Here is a 16,849-nt window from a genome sequence, read left to right on the forward strand (position 1 = left end):
CCTCCACAGCTGTCTGTGGCAGAGAATTCCACAAATTCACCACTCACTGGCTACAAAAATTCCTCACCTCTATTCCAAAGGATGTTTCTCCATTCTGAGGGTGTGTCCACTGGTCTAAGACTCTCCCTTCATAAGAAACATCATCTCCACATCCACTCTATTAAGGTCTTTCACCGTTCGATGGGTCTCAATGAGGACACCTCTCATTCTTCTGAATTCTAATGAATAGAGACCCAGAGTCATCAAACACTCTTCATATGACAAGCCATTCAATCCTGGAATCATTTTCGTGAACCTCTTTTGAACCATCACCAGTTTCAGAACATCCTTTCTAAGAAAATGAGCCAAAAACTGCTCACAATACTCCAAATGAGGCCTCACCAGTGCTTAATAAAGTTTCACTATTATGTCCTTGATTTTATATTCTAGTCTTCTTGAAATGAATGTTAACATTACATTTGCCTTCCTCACCACATACTCAACCTGCAAATTTACCTTTAGGGAATCCTGCACAAGGATCGCCAAGTCCTCTTGCACCTCAGTTTTTGTCTTTTCTCCTCATTTAGAAAAGTTTCAACAGTTTCATTTCTTTTACCAAAGTGCATGACTATTCAGGTTCCGACACTGTATTCCATCTGCCATTTCTTTGCCCATTCTCCTAATACAGGTCCTTCTGTAGGCTCTCTACTTCCTCAAAACTACCTGCCCCTCCACCTGTCTTCATATCATCTGCAAACTTGGCAACAAAGCCATCAAGTTCATTATCCTAATCATGGACAAAACTTAAAAAGAACCAGTCCCAACCATGTGGAACAATGCTGGTCACTGAGAGCCAACCAGAAAAGGCTCCGTTTATTCTCACTCTTTGCCTCCTCCCAATAAGTCATTGCTTTATCCATGCCAGCATCCTTCCTGTAATACCATGGGCTCATAGCTTATTAAGCAGTCTCATGTGTGACATGTTGTCAAAGGACTTCTGAAAATCCAAGTACTGTACATAACATCAACCAATTTTCCTTTGTCTATCCTGCTTGTTATTTCTTCAAAGAATTCCAACAGATTTGTTAGGCAAGTTTTTCCCTTGAGAAGTACATGCCAACTGCTATGCTGACTATTTTATCATGTGCCTTCAAGTACTCTGAGACTCCTTAATAATCAACCCCAACATCTTCCCAACCTCTGAGGTCAGACCATCAGCCCTATGGTTTCCTTCCTTCTGCTTCTCACCCTTCTTGAAAAGTGGAGTGACTTTAGCAATTTTTCAGTATTCTGGAACCATTCCAGAATCTACTGATTCTTGAAAGATCATTGCTAATGCCTTCATAATATTTTTTAGAACAATCTGGTCCAGGTGATTTATCTACCTTAAGGCCTTTCAGTTTCCCTAGAACCTTCTCCCTAGTTATGGTAACTTCACACACTTCATGACCCTTGACCCTGGACCCTGGACCTTGCACTATACTGTTAGCGTCTTCCACAGCGAAGACTGATGCAAAATACTTACCCGGTTTGTCTGCCATTTCCTTGTCCCCCATTTCTAACTCTTCAGAATCATTTTCCAGCAGTGTGATATCCACTGTCATCTCTCATTTATTCTTTGTGTATCTGACAAAACTTTTGGTTTCATCTTTCTTTCTTTTCAGATCTTTTTACTATTATTATTATTATTATCCAAAATACAAGAGTACAACGAAGTAACACTTACAAAGTCTCAAAATAGAAAAAAAAACAATATTAAGGATTGAAAAATATGGTGACACAGAAAAAAAAAGAAAAGAAAAAGTCCTACTAAAGCAAGAAAAAAGTGAGAGAAAAAACCCATTAGGTGTTCATCTTTAATATGGCTGGCTAACTTACTTTCATATCCCATCTTCATCTTAATTGCCTTCTGTTTATTTAAAGCTTCCCAATTCTCTAAATTCTCACTAATTTTTGCCCTCTCTTTGGCTTTTATGTTGTGTTTGCCAGCTCAACAAACAGCCTTTCCAATTTAAGTCACTCAGATGACTCCTCAATATCCACCAAGCAAATTTCCTGGCTTGAAATTTTCGAATCCCCCCCCCCTAATTCTCAAAAATTGAGCTGTGGTATGAGTGGAGTTGTCTCTCCGCCACAATATCAGTCCTGGCAGAGACAGTTCCAGTCTAACCACAACTCTTGTTTGATCTTTTGGGCAATGACCAAAATTATCAGCACCTGCACTATTTTAATCAAACCTTAGGAAATTTTCTGCCCTTTAAAGAAGCTGTCTTTTAAAGTTATAGCACACAAGACAAATGCAGAAGTTATTTCTATATCTAGACTGGATTCAGGACTCACATGCTTAGTGGCCAAGACCTAAATCAATCATAGGTTCCAAATGACATCAGTGGTTGGAGGGAGTTATCACAGCAATGTATGGGATAAAGGAGAGAAGGTAAGTAAAACAGTAAAGGGCTTGCATTTTAGAGTCTGATACAGCACCCTTAAAGCCTAAGAGAAGATGCTCCTGAGAAACCATGAACAGCACAAGGAGTATATGAGGTGTATAGGATGATGAGAAGCATTGATTGTGTGGATAGTCAGAGGTTTTTTCCCAGGACTGAAATGGCTAGCGTGAGAGGGCACAGTTTTAAGGTGCTTGGAAGTAGGTACAGAGGAGAAGTCAAGGGCAATTTTTTAAAAATATAAACGCAGAGGATGGTGAGTGCGTGGAATGGGCTGCCGGTGACGGTGGTGGAGGCGGATACGATAGAGTCTTTTAAGAGACTCCTGCACAGGTACACGGGGCTTAGAAAAATAGAGGGCTATATGTAACCCTAGGTAATTTCTAAAATAAGTACATGTCCATCACAGCATCGTGGGCTGAAGGGCCAGTATTGTGCTGTAGGTTTTCTATGTTTCTATGAGTGATAGCATAAGATGTGGCATAGAAACCTTAATAACTTCAGGCAGAATCCAGTTTAAATTTCAAAGTAATTTTATTATCAAAGAAAGTATACAACCCTGAGATTCATTTTCTTGCAGGCATACTCAATAAATCCAATTTTAATAATAGAATCAATGGAAGACTGCACCCAGGACAGACAACCACCATGCAAAAGACAACAAACTGTGCAAACTCAAAAAGAAATTTAAAAAATGAAATAATAATAATAAAAAGCAATAAATATCAAGAAAATGTGATGAAGTGTCCTTGAAAATTATTCCATAGGTTGTGAGAACAGTTCAGTGATGGGACAAGTTGTGTGAAATTATGCCCTCTGGTTCTAAACCCTGATGGTTGAGTGGTAATAAAGGTTCCTGAATCTAGCAGTGTAAGTCCTGAACTCCTGCACCTTCTTTATGATAGCAGTAGCAAGAAGAGAACCTGGGTGATGGATGCTGCTTTTTTGTAACAATGCTCTGTGTAGATGTGCTCAGTGGTGGAGAGGGCCATACATCTAATGGAATGGGCCATATCCACTATATTTTGTAGGATTTTCCATTCAAGGTAATTAGTGTTTCCATACCAGGCAGTGATGCTGCCAGTCAATATACTCTCCACCACACTTCTGTAGAAGATTGTTAAAGTTTTAGATGTCATGCCGAATCTTTGCAAACTTTTAAGGAAGTAGAGGTGCTGCCGCGCTTTCTTCATAATTGCTCTTACATGCTGAGTTCCTAGAGTGATATGGAGCAACCATAAATGATTGTCATTGTCCTCACTCTGGGCAAGTCCATTTGGACTTACATAAAGCTTAAATAAACTACACTACAATATTAAAGCCATGATTTCACAGTCATTTATCTCTGGCATTTCATATAATTCTTGTACATTTTATATTTACCACTTGTTAGCTGAAGCTCATTTAGACTTCATTCAGTTAAAATGGAAAATTGTGCAATTTACATGAAATCTGCTGGCTCCCTCTTTACAGAAGAAAAGTCCGGTTCACATGGAGCAGCTTCAGCAGCCTTTCTACTTCAATACATTGGATCTTCAGAAAACTTGGGGGGGGGGGGGACTGTCGGTGGGGCTATCTGAGCTCAGGTATCTGCCCTTTTAAACTTTCTAATTGGCAACATCCATAACAGTAATGCATCAAAGTTAAATGCTTCAGAACCTGGATCACTTCAAAATGGATGCCCAATCACAGACACTATCACAGCTGAATAAAAGTAGCTAAGATTAAAATAGAGCATATTAATAATTCAGATATGGATGATATTGCATCAGTCAATTTTCCCAACTTCATGTCATTATCCTACTAAATATGCATGTTTAGTTTATAATATAGTTTGTCCCTAATGTATCTCTTGGGACGGTGGCAAATCAGAGTTAAACACAATTATCTTGCATTTCTTCATCCATTTTATTACTGAAAGTATCAACCGTTTATTATGAGCATGTATCTGTCTTCATAAAAGTATCATGGAGAGGAATTTCAAATAAATTTATTAATCATTCCTGAATAATGCATGCACATGGTAACTTCAGATATTCAGATTTCGCAATCTGGCTTAGGCTTTATTTTTGTTTGTTCGTGGGGTGTTGATGTTATCGGCAAAATTATCATTTAATGGACATCACTAATGGCCCTTGAACTAACTTGTTGGTTGATTTTAGATTTCATTGCTTGGTTGATTAGATTTCACTGTTGTAAAAGTGGCTTGGCTTAGAGGTCAGATTGGTAAGGATGAGAGAGGCATGAATGGATATGGGAGAAGGCAGGAGATTGGGGCTAAGAGGAAAATTGGATCAGCCATGAAGAAATGACAGAGCAGACTTGATGAGCCAAATGGCTTAATTCTGCTCCTACTTCTAATGGTCATATTCTCTTATTCCCTTCCCCAAATTGAAGCAAATGGCTCTTTTAATGACAATCCAGTAATTCCATTGACAATTCCAATTTACTTTTATTGATTAACTTGATCTTCCTTCCATTTACCGTGTGAACTCAAAATCAAACTCCTAACCTTTGGACAACCAGTCTTCCTAGCCAACCGCAATGGTATCATTGCTCTGTTTTTAAGTTCTGTTATTTTAGTATTTGGGCATTATTACTAGTATCAGAGTGGGGTTTGGTATTTTAGTCAGCCCAGATAGTAAAGACCATGAGCCTGGGAAATACTCTTATGTTGTTCAGTTTTATAGACACTATATATAAAATCTGAAATCCATTTTAAATGTAATATTTTTACACAGCTGCACAACACAGTCAGAAAAGCTTGCTTCCTCTAGTTTAACAATATGCCAATTTTGAAAACTCAGCAAGCTGTTCTCAATTGGTAAACAGTAACAATCTCCTCAATGTATGTTGGCCATGTTGTTAACTTTCTCCCATATTTACTGAGGTTATGTAATGAAAATGATTATTTTCTCTCTCTGGGCAATCTAATAACCATTATTCTCTTCTACATGCACCAACCCACAGTTCAATTTAGGTATTCTGTTTTTTTATGTTCCACTTCAATCATTGCAAATGATGTTTACTCCAGCAGACCAAGGAAAAAGCTTATCCTAGATGATAAATAAAATGAAAGCATTAAAATTAAAAACATTTTTTAAAACCTAATACACATATAGATTCCATCAAGATTATAAGTATGAAGGGCTTAATGGTGATACATCATTTCTTTCGTCCTTTAAAGATTTTTAAGATTCTCAGGTGCCAATGACACAGCTGGCACTGTGATAAAAAATCATTGAAATGATTGGTGAATTATTATCACCTTTTTATTTATTTCTACATGAACTATCAATGGATGCTGTCATAAGCAAATTTACTTTTTAGTATGAATAGTTTTCCAGCTTTCGGTGACAGTACCACCATATATATTAACAATATGCCTGGAAAGAAGATTCCAGTGTAGCAGTTACCAAGTGTATGATATGATGATGATGACGGCTATTGAGGATGTTTGGCTTCCAAATCAGTCCAGTTCTTTCTTTACTGCATAGAAACACTTTGGGTACTGAATGGTTAAATATTTCTGGCATCCTTTGCCTATTTGTCAGGATATAATCAAGAAGCTAGTACCTCTCTGCTATTAATGCTTATCTGGAATACTGTATATATACATTATATATTGCAAAATAATATTTCTAAAAATTATATCTGGGCATCTGTTTACTTATCTTTTCTTTTCGCATTCTTCCACATTATACTGTATATCCACTATTATAGTACAGCTTAGATGTGAATTTGCACATGGAAACTTGGGGTTTATTAAACATACCATAGAATAACACTTTTCAATATACAGTTATCTCGCTCTAATGCAACCAGGTTTCATTGGTATTTTTATCGAAGTGGAACATATCAGTCATGTAAAAAAATAGGTTGACATATTCAAAGAGTAGGTTATCCAAGGATGACATTTTAAGACAATAAATGGCACTGCCTTCAAATGAATAATGAAACCATTCATAGGTCTCATCTTCCCTGAACACATTATACACTCCTCTGTAATATCTCTCATAAAACCGTATTACATCATAAAACTTGAAAATTGTGCTCAGTGACAATACTGCACTATGGCTTTGAGAATAGGCATTAGTAAATTATCAGTAATAAGTTATTACTATTGTTATATGTATTAGAAAAATTAAGTATAGAAGTATTTAAGAGAAAAGTAATATAATTTTAGGGTCTAGATGTCTCTTAACACTTCTTTAAAAATAATGGCCATTTATCCATAGTCATGAAATGACATTTAACATTTTTTTCAAGAATCTGACTCTGTTAGTTATTAACAACACATACTTGTCAGAAATATTGCAAATAATACTTCCCTGATATTATCTCCTCTAAACATATGGTACATAAAGTGATCCTTTATTTGATCCAGTAAATTGTAAGAGAATCTAAATAGTGCATCACTTGAAATTTTAAATGTCTAATTCTCACTGGGTCTGACTGGCACTTCATTTTATTACGTACTTTAACAATTTAATATATTGATATGGGTTGACATCTGTTCCAATGAAAATACCACCAAGTAAACCAGTATACATCCAATATGACACATTTAATGTTGAATTAATACGTTTTGACTCCAGAAGAGGCAGCTTCCTTATCTAGTACCTATTATTCTTCCTCACCTCGCTAGAAATGTGTTTTTCATATCCCTGTGCATGCATACCACTAACTATGAGTAAAATAGGAATCAAACCAGCATGTGCCACTGAACAGTGTATCTAAAGACTTATTTTCCATTGACCCAGTTTTAACAAGATTTTAAATGGCTGTAGTAAGGAAATGCCAATAACAAGATTATTACTCCAGTTTCAAGTAATGAATCAACTGGAATACCAACCTATCACAAACTAAAGGTAAGCAAATCATAGGGAAATTTTACTGTGGCTTCCTTCCATAACAGAGAATCACAAATACTGCATATTACGTATACGGTATCAGAGAAATGAAGAGCAGGATGTGTCACAGTTCTTCCTCTTAATATGTCTCTCATCATGAAGGGATTATAAATAACATTTCATTTCAACAACTTAACAGATGAGAATCATGGCTCCTTTAGAGAATTATGCATCTTGGGATTTCACCTATCTATGATAAAGGTATCCCAATTTCTGTCTGAACTTCAATACAATAATAGTGCAACAATTCAGATTTTAAATCAAAATCTAGATTTTAAAAATTCTCCGGAGTCCAGAAAATGGCATGCAGCAGCTGGCAAATCTGCTGTTTGAATTGAATGCTTGTAAATAGCAAACATGTATAATCACACAGGATCTGACAATAATGTTAAAAAAATTCAAGGTACTTAGAAGAAAATTTTGAGTTGGAACAATTAAAGGAAAATACACATACACTGAGAACAATTAAATCATTTAAGTTAACTAAAGAAAACAAATCTAAACCTTTATTTGCCTTTTATTCCAGTTTGAACTCCCAACTTGAGAGGTGGAAAATTTGAGGAAGTTTGCACAGCTCAGTCCAACTGTAGATGTCCAGTAGTTGGTATGTACTGAACTGAAGCCTCCATTGCACCCTCCAATTAGGAACTGAGCAAGTCTGGCTACAGCAGATTTGCAGTGGATGTCAGCTAAAATATTCCCCATTCTTTCTAGTATATTCATGCTAAGGAAAACACTTGATTATATCTTCAGATAGTTTTTTTTTACAATGGCATTAGAGAAATTGCTTTGTCAAATAACAGATTAGTTGGAATCTAATCGTTTTTAACCTGGCAACCACCTTAAAGCAATGCTATGACACATTAGACAATAATCTATGTACGGCAGATGTTGATAGTACAAAGCAAAACTGAAATTGATGGAAAGGCAAGGCAAATCGAGCAACATTTGCAGAAAGAATAAGTTAGTGGTTTCTGTGTGCAACTAGATTCCAACGAAGTTACTCGACCAGTTCATTATTTCTAAATTTTTTGGTTTTTGCCATCTTGCACTGAATGTCAACTTACTTCAACAATATTTTAGCCATTAATAACATCTCCTTATCAAATTTATAACAAATCCTATTATACATGATGATTTAGTATCTGAATACAAAGAGAAAACCCTTTGCTGAAGACAGAGTGAATTATCAGAAGGCAATGAGGATATTATTTTATCGAAGCAAAATATAACAGTGGAAATCTGCAATAGAAATCTGAACATGCTAGAAATACTCAGTAGTTCAGGCAGCATTTGTGAAGAAAGAGACAAATCAGATTGTTGAGTTCAATCACCAATCTGTTGATCACTTATTAGGAGATTACTTTGATCGTTGTCTGTAAATTTATGGGCTATGTTATTTGAAATTATAATTCACAAAGCTCAGAAAGCTACACAACCCTATGTCTGGACAAAAATAGGTAAACATTAGCATAGAGCTTTCAATCTTGTTCACAAAATGCTCTTGTATTGCAGCAGCCACTGAAAATCTATGAGAAGCAATTTTTTTAGGTAGATACGGTTTAAAAAGAAAAGCTGGCAAGGGCAGATAAGTGACTTAATTCCCAGGGGTTTTGTTTAGAGTCATCTATCTTAGGAATAAAAGTGAACATCTGGACTTAAGTTATAATTCAGGTCAATGAAATTTCTCACACCAGGGAGCAATGCAAAAGATCAAAACAAGCTCTAAAATATAAATCAAAGACAACCAAAGCTAACATTGAATATTTGCAGCAAATTTCTCAAAAGGTGATAATAATTCTAATACAATTTAAAATAATTCAGTGTTGAATATTGTGTTTGATATAATATAATATCGGTATTAAAATGTGAATCTAATTAGAATATGAATCTAATCAGAAATGACAATCTATTAGCATAAATGTCCTTGTTTGCTGTTGTCCTTTAGGGTATCAAGTATAGTACAGACAAAATGCATCAGGAATCAGCTGATACATCATCACCCAAAGAAAACCAAGTTATCAGTTTGTGATGGAAAACTCTAACGTAAGCTTAAAAAGCAATTACTCTTCCTTGTGTATAAAAAGATTTTATGTTGACAATACAGACACATTAAGCCAATAAATCTTTAGTGATTTCATGCTGTTAGATTTCTAAAGTATAATGCTTCTTAAGTGAATCGGTTTCATAATGCATGTATGTACCATGTCAACATTTCTTAATTGACATGCAAATTTGCACCTGTTAGAATAAGTGTACATAAATATAAGTAAGAGATAAACTAAATTATCACCAAAAGTTTTGTTTTATTATTTTTTAGGAAAATGTTTAAAGATGGTAAACATTCAAAAGCCTATTGAACACCAAATACTTTCCCTTGGTTTTCTAAATATGCTGTTTGCTAAGTATCTAAAAATGACTTGCACTGGTGAATACTGTAAAGAGAAAATGGAAGAAAGTAATGAAGTATGCCTTAACTATCAATTCTAATGGTCTTTAATATTTTCAATAAAGTGCAAGATTACAGAATGTATTTACTGGATAACAACTTTCTCTACCATCTGCAAGCAAGTCTAATCTGTACAGGAAAGTAAGAGTTTATCAGCATTAATAATTGGTTTATTTTTAAATGTTCAAAACAGAAAAATTACTGGCTGCGCAGAAAATGTTTTGAAATCTAAGTGGATGATCTACTACACAAAAGGAATGAACAGGTAAGTTATGATGTTTTGCTTAAAATACAAATACCCTCATTTAAATACAAAAACCCTCATTAAGCATCCAGGCATTTTAATCCATGACCCCCCACTTGTCTTGCACCACAAATTGCAGTACAAGTGATCTGACACTCACAGACTCTGCCTCAGTTTGATGCAGGTTTCAGCTGTGACGACACGGCCTGCAAATCTGGCCAGGCGTTGCAGATGCTGCGAACCCTTGTAATTTGTAGCAGCAAACTAATTGTTTCAGCCTAAGATTCTGCCATGTCAACAAAGAATGTTAACTTCAATGAATTTCATTAAAATGAAGGAATTGCTGTCCATACATGCATCCAAGCCTCTTATTGTCTCAGACTTACATAACTGAAGAAAACAGAAGGTCAAAGATTTGATCGAAAACAATTGAAAATCACTTTCCATTTCTGTTTTAATTTACTAGCACAGAATTTTACTGATAGCTATCCTATTTTAAGTATTCAGTGTAATAACATCTTCACTTGATTATTTAGCATCACTTTCATCTTCATAACGGCTTATGAGCATATTCCTTAAGGCAACTATTGCCTTATATTTACCATATATTTATCACATCTAAGCACGCGAGATTTAAGTCTGCCAGGAAACAATAAACACTCCATTTTATCCATAGTTTATTGTTTCGTGTACACAAAGAGGAAGGCATTTACAAAGAAATAGCATTTAGAATTCTAGGCTCTGTGCTTTGTGAAGCAAGCTATAATTTCCAAAGACTTGTTTAACTGGTAGTCCACCAATATAAATGCATTCTAAAATATATTTATTTTTGGCAAGTACTTTATATTTTGCAAACTGTGCAGGTATTATTCACCTGAGAAATTGCTTTGAAACTGGGCAAAGTCAATGCCAGGATCTTTGCACAGATTTCCATTATATAACACTATTTTCTTTACAGCTTACAAATCATAAAATCACAGAGCACTATTTTACTATTTTCTTCGATATCATCCATGTTGTTATTGGACTTACCGCTGTTTACCCAGCGTGCCCTTCACGACAATTTAAACTTAATATCCTTTAAAATAAATTCTCCAAGCTAAATCTGTTCGCTGCTTCTGGAAATCTAAGCAGATCCTAGCTGCAAAAAAATACTGCATTCACAAACTAGTAGCCTCTATTCATTTATATTGCGCTGGCAACTGACTTCATTTGAGAAGAATTAATGTTTGTCCGTAGCCTTCAGCATGACAGTAAAAGCGCTATTGTTTTAGTTTTCCTCCACAAACAGCCTATTTTTTCCACATTCATGTTTTTATTTGTTTCACAAAGAAACTTTCTAATAGGTCACAGCACTCTAAACTAATAATTTTTGTCTCCGTTCCCATCAGTAATTTATTCTTAATAACATGGATCTATAAAGCAGGTTGAATTATTCTGGGATGTAGCTGATCAGTAGCAGTCTCAGCAAATTATTTTATAATAAACTATCTTTGGGCAATCATAAAATATTTAAAATTTAATTGGAAATATAAATTTCTTAAGACTGAATGATATATACAGAAATCAAACAAGAGTCCTGCCAGAGTTGTGAATTTCTCTTCAGGTATAATTCCCTGGTTGAAATGGGCCTGAAAAATGAACATCTCCTGATTGCAGTTTTTCTTATTAATTCATTTTACTGACCTAGTTTCAGTGACATTCCCCCACAGTCGATTTCCGATACAAATTTATAACTACACAGGCTTATGTCAACCACCATACTTGCTGTCAATGTTACAGTACAGTATTTGTAATCAATTTATTTGAAAGGCAATTCCCTCTCATTCTCAGTATCAGGGTATTCAGACGTACAGACCTTCACAATTTTCTGTCCACCCAGGGAAGAAATATGGCTGCTGGGTGGATCCTTCTGCATTAAGTCAAATTTGCCTCACACTGCTTAAGGAAGACTGAAAAGAAATGCTGATTATTTTCTTTTCCTTTGTTTAAATAATGCAATTCTGATGCATTACCAATTCCATCTGCTGCATCATTTCAAATTACAGCAGGTGCTTTCATGAAATAAAAATATAGCATTTAAATTAAACATTCAAAGAACTAACTATAACCCATACTGCATACAGATCTGCCCTTGGAAAATGAACTGCTGACAGATTTTCCAACATAATATCTTGCTCTCCTCCAAATTAAATTAACATGCAAGATATATTTGTAAAAGAATAAACATAAAAGAAATGTCTTTCACATACCGGCTATGGTGCTAGACATGATGATGTAGGATGTAGAGGCTCAAGTAGCAGGAATGAGATGGGTCTGTTCTGCAGTGGTGTGGAGGCAGATGTCTGAATAAGGCACTGACTCAGTGGTGTGCAAACTGCAGGAGAGAAAGAGGAGAGGCAACCTGTTAGAGACAGTAAATCTGAGTGGTAGAGACACTGCTTTGATGTCACTGCTATACTGCCTTTTTCCCTGAACAATGAATATTAATTTGCTAATGGCTCAAAGACCTCTGGGTCTTAAAATGTAATGATAAAACTGTTTGAATTTGGTGATATATTTTGAAACTCCCCTACTAATTGCACATTCCAAATGGTAGCTGTTTCAGCCAGTTTGACATTGGAAGTTATTATTTAAAAACCCAATCATTTTATAAAATACATTGCATTTATGCTATAGTCTTTGAGCAATCAAAATAAATACTGTTGGCCTCTGAACTAAAGGATTTTTATGTATAATATATACAGTAAGTACCTTCAAATGCTAAAACAAGTCCAGAATCCTGTATGAAGGTATTGATGATAGACATTGCAATTCCATTAACCTCTACAGTACTGTGCACTGCATAGCATTTCTCCATGGAAGCTATATATAATATAGACCGTAAATACTCTTTCATTTCTTAAGTGATTCAGCAAGACAGTCATTGCAGAGACCCTTCCCATGGAATGCCCTAGCTTTTACCAGCTAGAAAAGCTGTCATTGGTTTTAATAGTTTTTAAGTAATCCTAACTCAGTGTCATTTAGAAACTATTAGAATTTGAAGTAAATAATTTAAAAAGTTAAGATCTATTAAAAATTCAAATAAAATAAAGTCAGTAAAACAACACATAAAACATGAAGGAATTTGAAGCAAAAGTAGGCCATTCACCTCCTCATGTCTGCTTCGGTGAAATCAAAGCTCTTATTACCTTTTTTGAATTAACCCTTCTCTTCATGATTCCTTTCATATCCACAGCTCTGTTGATCCTTGTTTTCAATATAGACTCCACAGCCCTTCTTCACAGAGAATTCTGAAGATTCACTGTACTATGGATGAAGAAAATATTTTACAGTGCCGAATGGCTAATCCTGCGTTTTGAGACTGTCAGCTCAAGTAAGAGGAAATCTCTCCCCAGGGGAAACGTCATACCAATAGAACCCGTTGTGGTCAAACCATGTAAAAATTCCTGAGGTAACAAACTCATTAAACAAAATTATGATGCACAGGCTCAGGTAATACATTGGCTTGGATTGAGGATAGTTTAATGGATGTTATCCCAAGGTTTTCTCATCAGGGTTAGATATTGCTGCAGCAAAACCTTTGAACACTTTTACTTTTATTAATAAGGCCAATGCACCATTTACTTTCCTAATTTCTTGCTACACTTGTATGATAACTCTCAGTAATATACACGCAGTATTCACAAAGATATTCTGAACACCAATGGACACCAGTTTCAACCATTTTAAAAATATTGCCGTATTCTACTTCTTCTGCTAGAGTTAATGACCTCACATTTTTGACATTACATTCTATCTGCTCTGTCCTTGTTCATTCAGTTAGGCTGCAGACATTACCCTTAAGCCTCTCTCATCCTTGTCACATTCATCAGCAAACTTGGATAAGTTGCAGTTCGCTCCCTCATAGTTCAAATCAATGGTCTGAATGAGGGAACCAGCTAATGTGATCCCTGCTGCAGCTCATTAGTCTACACACCCTAAAATTACCCATTTCCCCCTCACCACGTTACTCTGTTCATTAACCAGTCATTAGTCATAGAAACTACAGCACACCAAAAGGCTCTATGGCCCTTCAGCCCAAACCATTTAATCTGTCCAGTTCCAATGACCAGCACCAGGACCATTGCCCTCCATAGGCCTATTAACAATGTACCTATCCAAACTTTTCTTGAACGTTGAAATCAAAATCGCATTTCTGGCAGCTCATTCCACACGCTCATTACTCTCTGTGAAGAAGTTTCCCCTCATGTTCCCCTTAAACATTTCAGTTTCCACCCTTAACCTAACCTTCAATTGTCCAGCACAGTATATTGTTCCCTAACCCATGCCCCCTAATTTTATTTAATAACATCGTGTGGCACCTTATTGAAAACCTTCCAAAAGACCAAATAGTTCTTGTGCACATTTCCTTCTCTATTCCATTAGAAGCAATATCAAATACCTTTTAGCAAATTTGACAAATCATATGTCCCTTTCATAGGTCCATGCTGACCAATCAATCTATTTCTGGTTTGCACTGTGGACTGAAATGCCTGTGCCTGAGCTGTACTGTTTTAAGTGGCCTGTCACCACGTCTTCAATAATAGATGCTAGCATTTTCCACACAGTATATGGCCACATCTTTCAAAACTTTGAGATGCATGTCATCAGATCAATGTCATGTATCATCTTTTAGCTTCATTAATTTCACCAATATTTAATGCTAATGTCTTTATCACCTCACTCATTCTGGACCTCTTGTCCTCTGCTGTAACCAGGAGGTTTTCTATGATTTAATCTGTGAAATATGTTTAATTTGTGCACAATTTCCTTATCCGCCAATATAACTTCTCCTGCATGTTTGTAAGGAATCCCTATTAATGTTTGCTAATGACTTATTTCTACAAACTGTATCTGTGGAAGCTTTTACAATCTGGATTACTCACAGATTCAAATGTCTCTGTTTGACCTCTATTACCTTCTGAGCCCTAGGGTTCTTCCAGGAGTCAAGAATGGCGGGCAGTCTTAATTCGTAACAATTGCTTACTTTAAAGTACAAACTAACATACAAATACAAAGCCAAGTAAATAAAGAGCTCAGAAATAAAACTAAGATGAATGAAAAACTGTCGAAAGCCAAATATAAAGGATGGTGCCTCTGAAAATTCCATCAATTTAATCATCAAAATAAGAGAAATTCCTCAGATAAACTAAACCAATCAATGATTGCACAATTACATCACGTGGGTATTGTACTAATACTTAGCCAATGAAAAATAAGAAAGGTGATAAACTGGTACATTAACTGATACAGTTTTCTGCCAGTAAGTGGGGGATAACCCATGATATAATGTGAAAAATACATGAGTTTGTTAAAAAGTACAAAGATTAAAATTCAGCTTTAGTCTTAACATTAACTCATCGTAGAAAAAGTATTAAAAAAACAGTGGTCTGCAACATCCCTTTCTTGAAGCAATTGCTGGTCATCATTTACTGAGTTCTGAAATCTTCCCATTTCATGGGCTTCCGACAACATGATAAGCTTTTTCTCTGATCTCTTACTTTGAAATCAGTTGTTTACTCATAGCCAGGTCTCTTTTCCTGTTGAGCTTTTGTATCTTAAAGAGATATTGCTGAAATTTGACATGGTCACTCCAGGACATTAACTTTGTTGTTTTTAAGCCAATCTTGTGTAGCTTCGGTTTTATGCTTGCTGGAAAACAAATCTTCTCCCAAGTCACAGTTCTCTTGCAGACTGCATCAGCTTTTCCTCCAGGATTTCCCTTGCTACATTCATTTTACCCTCGACCTTCACATGCCTTCCAGGGCCTGCTGCAGTGAAGCATCCCCACAGCATGATACAGCCGCTACCATACTTCACAGTAGGGATGGTGTGTTTGAATTATGTGTGGTGTTTGGCTTACACTAAACATAATGATTAGTCTGATGAGCAAAAACCTCAATGTTGGTTTAATCAGACCATAGAACCATCTTCCAGCTAACTTCAGGGTCTCTCACATCCTTCTGGCAAACTCTAGCCAGGATTTCATGTCAGTTTTTTCCAGCAGTTCTCTTTGCCATTCTCCTATAAAGCTGCAACTGGTGGAGCACCTAGCCAGCAGTTGTTGTATGTGCATTCTCTCCCATCTAAGCCATTGAAGTTTGTGACACCTCCAGGGTAGATATAGGTCTCTTGGTGGCCTGTCTCAATAGTCTCCTTCTTGTATGGTAACTTAGTTTTTGAGGATGGCCTGCTCTAGTCAGGTTTACAGCTGTGCCATATTCTTTCCATTCCATGTTGATTGACTTAACTGTACCTCAAAGAATATTCCATGACTTGGAAATTTTCTTGTATCCATCTCCTGACTTGTGCTTTTCAATAACCTTTTTGTGGAGTCATTTGGAGAGTTCTTTGGTCTTCATGGTGTAGTTTTTGCCAGGATACTGACTCACCAGACCTTCCAGATACAGGTGTATTTTAACGAAAATCAATTGAAACACTTTGACTGCACACAAGTACTCAAAAACAGATCTCCTGTTAACTATTTATGACCTAAAAGCTTTTGGCTGCACCAGTGATGATTTGGTGTGTCATATTAAAGAGGGTGAATACTTACGCAATCAATTATTTTGTGTTTTATATTTGTAAAGATTTATTTTCACTTTGACACAGGAGAGATTTTTCCATTGATCAGTGTTAAAAAAGCCAAATTAAATATACTGTGATTGAATATTTTAAAACAATAAAACATGAAAACTTCCAAGGCTGAGCAGGTGAATGCTTTTTATAGGCACTGTGGGTCACCCTATCACCACTTAAAATGGACTCAGTTTTG

The 16,849-nt window shown here is 35.9% G+C and overlaps 1 protein-coding gene across 1 annotated transcript in view; it reads right to left on the reverse strand.

The window, feature by feature from the left end:
- LOC132398914 (stathmin-3-like) overlaps positions 1-12,380 on the reverse strand; it is a 49,328-nt gene extending 36,948 nt beyond the window's left edge. The window contains exon 1 of the mRNA XM_059978747.1: positions 12,285-12,380. Coding sequence (XP_059834730.1) covers positions 12,285-12,303 — 19 coding nt within the window. The 5' untranslated portion in view covers positions 12,304-12,380. The remainder of the gene's footprint in view (positions 1-12,284) is intronic.
- Positions 12,381-16,849: the final 4,469 nt, after the last annotated feature.

The sequence above is a fragment of the Hypanus sabinus genome, chromosome 9 (assembly GCF_030144855.1).
Source record: "Hypanus sabinus isolate sHypSab1 chromosome 9, sHypSab1.hap1, whole genome shotgun sequence".
Classification (NCBI taxonomy): domain Eukaryota; kingdom Metazoa; phylum Chordata; class Chondrichthyes; order Myliobatiformes; family Dasyatidae; genus Hypanus; species Hypanus sabinus.